Source organism: Bison bison, unplaced genomic scaffold, assembly GCF_000754665.1.
Source record: "Bison bison bison isolate TAMUID 2011002044 unplaced genomic scaffold, Bison_UMD1.0 scf7180017864191, whole genome shotgun sequence".
Classification (NCBI taxonomy): domain Eukaryota; kingdom Metazoa; phylum Chordata; class Mammalia; order Artiodactyla; family Bovidae; genus Bison; species Bison bison.
In genome coordinates this window covers 250,545-254,283 of record NW_011494763.1, presented here as the reverse complement: position 1 = coordinate 254,283, position 3,739 = coordinate 250,545, and the positions used below count along the sequence as shown (strand labels likewise).

General features: G+C 65.3%; 1 protein-coding gene across 1 annotated transcript in view; it reads left to right on the top strand.

Moving 5' to 3' along the window:
* The window catches only part of SSPO (SCO-spondin), a 53,626-nt gene that overhangs the window by 45,399 nt on the left and 4,488 nt on the right, over positions 1 to 3,739 (top strand). Inside the window, 9 exon segments of the mRNA XM_010843882.1 lie at positions 498 to 628; positions 870 to 994; positions 1,247 to 1,293; positions 1,600 to 1,878; positions 2,183 to 2,341; positions 2,489 to 2,602; positions 3,001 to 3,139; positions 3,290 to 3,492; positions 3,591 to 3,718. Coding sequence (XP_010842184.1) covers positions 498 to 628; positions 870 to 994; positions 1,247 to 1,293; positions 1,600 to 1,878; positions 2,183 to 2,341; positions 2,489 to 2,602; positions 3,001 to 3,139; positions 3,290 to 3,492; positions 3,591 to 3,718 — 1,325 coding nt within the window.

Below are 3,739 nucleotides of genomic sequence, written 5' to 3'. Positions count from 1 at the left end.
TACGGGCTTAGTTGCTTCTTGCCACATGGGAGCTTCCCAGACCAGGGATCGAACCTGTGTCTCCTGCATTGGCGGGTGGATTCTCTACCACTGAGCCACCAGGGAAGCCCCCCAGCTGTGGCTTTGTGTCCACTGGTAGCTGCCCCAGGCATGGTGGGTCTTTGCCCACTTATTACTCCAGCTGCCCTCCATCTCCACCCCTCTGCCTCCCACCTGCCAATCCTGGGAGCTACCTGCCAGGGCTTGAACCCCCTGTGGCCCGCTGGCTCTCCTGGGTCCAAACAGTTGGAGGTGCCTACAGGGACTGAGTGGGCATGGATGGGGCAACACTGGTCTGCCCTTACCTACTGCAGGGGGGCAGTATCCTGCACTCTTACTGGGTGACTTCAAGGGGAGGTGACGGGACCACGCACTGTGCCCGCTGGGTTTGGGGGGCAGACGGTGTCTCTGGGCTACACCCTGCACCAGCCTGTCTGCCTGCCTGCCTCCCCCTGCAGAGGACAGCTGTGCGCCTCCCTTCGAGTTCCAGGCCTGTGGCTCCCCCTGCACTGGACTCTGTGCCACATACCTGAGCCCTTGGCTCTGCCAGGACCTGCCGCCCTGCCAGCCTGGCTGCTACTGCCCTGAGGTGAGGAGTGGAGCCAGGGGAGATGCCCCAGGAGGAGGGGTCCCTTGTCCATTCTCCCGCACCTCCTACCCTCCCCTCCGAACCTCTCATCTGGACAGCACTGCACATTCTGCCAGGCGGCCGTTTGCCCACACCATTGACTCGGCAGCATGCACGGCACCTGCTGGGGGCCAGGCATGGGTGGGCATTAGGGTGACGATGAGATGCCACCAGGCCTTGTCCCCTGTTCCCTTCTGCACAGGGGCTACTGGAGCAGGCCGGAGGCTGCGTACCCCCAGAACAGTGTAACTGCCAGCACGTCTCAGGAGAAGGAGCTGGGGTGACCCTGGCCCCCGGGGACCGCCTGCAGCTGGGCTGCAAAGAGTGGTGAGTGTTGGGGGTGAGGGAGGTGGCACCAGAGGCCTGGGACCAGGGACTGGACCGGGGAGGAGGAGGGGTTCCGCAGGGTGGCCTGACCCCCGCAGAGAAGGCCAAGTAGAACCCCAAGGTCCCAGCCTCCCCCTGCTCCAAATGAGCCCAGAGTCCAGGTTACCCCTACATGAGCCCCCCACCCACCAACCCACCATTCTGGGCTGGGTCCTGCCTCCTGGAGCCCACCCTGACCACCCCCTCCCACAGTGAATGCCAGCGCGGGGAGCTACAGTGCACCAGCCAAGGCTGTCAAGGTAACTGGACCGAGGAGACCAGCTGTCCCTCTTTTTCCAGGACTCGGGTAGGGGGCTGGATTTCTGCCCAGGACTTGGGTGGGGGTGGTTTTTTGCCCAGTACTGGGTGGGAGTGGGACTTGGAACGTTCATTTCTAGGACTGGGACAGTCCCAGACAAACCAGGATGGTTGGTCCCCCTACTCCAGCTCTCCTGTTTCTGGAACTTTCTGGTCACAACAGGAGCCTCTTGTTCCCCATCCACTGTGGTCTCTGGGTCTGGTGGGGGGAGTCCCTGGGAAGGACGCTCACAAGCCGCCCTTCCTAGGTCTTCTGCCTCTGAGCGGCTGGTCTGAGTGGTCACCCTGTGGGCCCTGCCTGCCCCTCGGCCTGCTGGCCCCTGCCTCCAGGGCTGCCCTAGAGGAGCGCTGGCCCCAGGACACAGCTGGCCTGTCCCCCACCTCGGCCCCCACGCTGGCTTCGGAGCAGCACCGCCACCGCCTCTGTTTGGACCCTGAGACAGGGAGGCCGTGGGCCGGGGACCCAGACCTCTGCACTGTGCCCCTCAGCCAACAACGCCTCTGTCCAGACCCTGGAGCCTGCCAAGGTGATGGGGGGGCGGGGCCACGTGGGGACGGGGCCCGTGGGGGCGGGGCCACGTGGGGCTGGGGATGGGCGGGGTCTGGTAAGGGGCGGGGCCTGGCCGGGTAGGGCTGGGCTCCGCTATTCATGTCTGTTGGTGGGGAGGCCCTTAGCTGGCTGGCTCATCCTCCTGCTAGACCCCCAGGTCTGCTGGATTTGAGGTTGGGAGGGGGCAGCAGCTAGAAGAGGAGGAAGGGGGCTCAGGGCTGCAGAGGGAGCCAGGGGGCGGGGGGTGGGCCTGGACACTGACTCCCGTTTTCTCTCCCCAGACTTATGTCAGTGGGGTCCCTGGGGGGCCTGGAGCCCCTGCCAGGTGCCCTGCAGTGGGGGATTCCGGCTGCGCTGGAGAGAGGCCGGGATCCCCCCTGGAGGAGGCTGCCGGGGGCCATGGGCTCAGACTGAGAGCTGTAACATGGGGCCTTGCCCAGGTAATGGATCCAGCATTGAAAGAGGGGCCGGGGATATGGCCTCTGGTGTGGGGTGGGGGCTGCTGCTTTAGCCCCTGGAGGTGCCCTTGGAAGGCTGGGGACTCGAGAACACCCCAGCTCAGACTCCGACCTTCTGGTCTGCAGGAGAGAGCTGCGAGGCCCAGGACACCGTGCCCACCCCTGACTGTGCCAACCAGTGCCCAAGAAGCTGTGTTGACCTCTGGGACCGCGTGGAGTGTCTGCAGGGACCATGCCGCCCAGGTGGCCAGGCCATGCCCACCGCCTGGCCCAGGGACTCTGGGGAAGCCCACTGCCTCCTGCTGCCCAAGAGCTTGTGACCTGGGGCGGGTGGACGGCTGGGTCATGAGTTACAGGGCAGCAGAGTGGATCTCTGGGTCACTTTTAGTGATCAGCTGGGGGTCCTGACTGAGTGAGCCTTGGTCAAGATGTGCTGTGTCCTTGGGGTGCTCTGGGGCAGCCTCAGAGGTCCCCAAGGTGGGTCTCCACACACGGGGCAGCCTAGAGAGGCCTGATCCTGTGGGAGGGGCGGGAGGAAGGGCACACCAGGGCTGCCCTAGGCACTGGAATCCCTCTTGCTGAGAGAGGGCTCCCCGTGTGCACCTGCCACATCCTGCTTGTCCCCCCACCCCCTCTCCCAGGCTGCCGCTGTCCCCCTGGCCAGCTGGTACAGGATGGGCACTGTGTGCCTGTGTCTTCTTGCCGTTGCGGCCTCCCCAGCCCCAACGCTTCCTGGGCGCTGGCCCCGGCTGAGGTGGTGCGGCTGGACTGCAGAAACTGGTACGAATGCCCTCCAATGGCTACACGGGGATGGGGAGCTTTGGGTGGGAGGCTCGGGCCAGCTCAAGGAATGGGGCATCGTTAGGGAGCAAAGGCTGTTCACCCTGACTCTCGGGGCTCTGAGCCCTTTCTGCACACCCCTGCCCCCAGCACCTGTGTCAACGGGTCCCTGGCGTGCTCCTCCCATGAGTGTCCAACCCTCGGGCCTTGGTCAGCCTGGAGCAACTGCTCTGCTCCCTGTGGTGGGGGCACCACCAAAAGACATCGGAGCTGCAAGGAGGGCCCCGGGGTGACACCGTGCCAGGCCCAGGACACGGAGCAACGGCAGGACTGTAACCTGCAGCCCTGCCCCGGTTAGTGCCCAGGGTGGTAGGTTCCTGCCCAGCCTGGGGCCTGTCCTGAGGACCCCCCTTGGATTCCACCTCACTCTCTGCTTCCCCTCCACCCCCAGAGTGCCCACCCGGCCAGGTGCTCAGTGCCTGCGCTGTCTCGTGCCCGCGCCTCTGTTCGCATCTGCAGCCTGGCACCCCCTGCATGCAGGAACCCTGCCAGCTTGGCTGTGACTGCCCCAGAGGGCAGGTGGGTTCGGGCGCTGTGTCC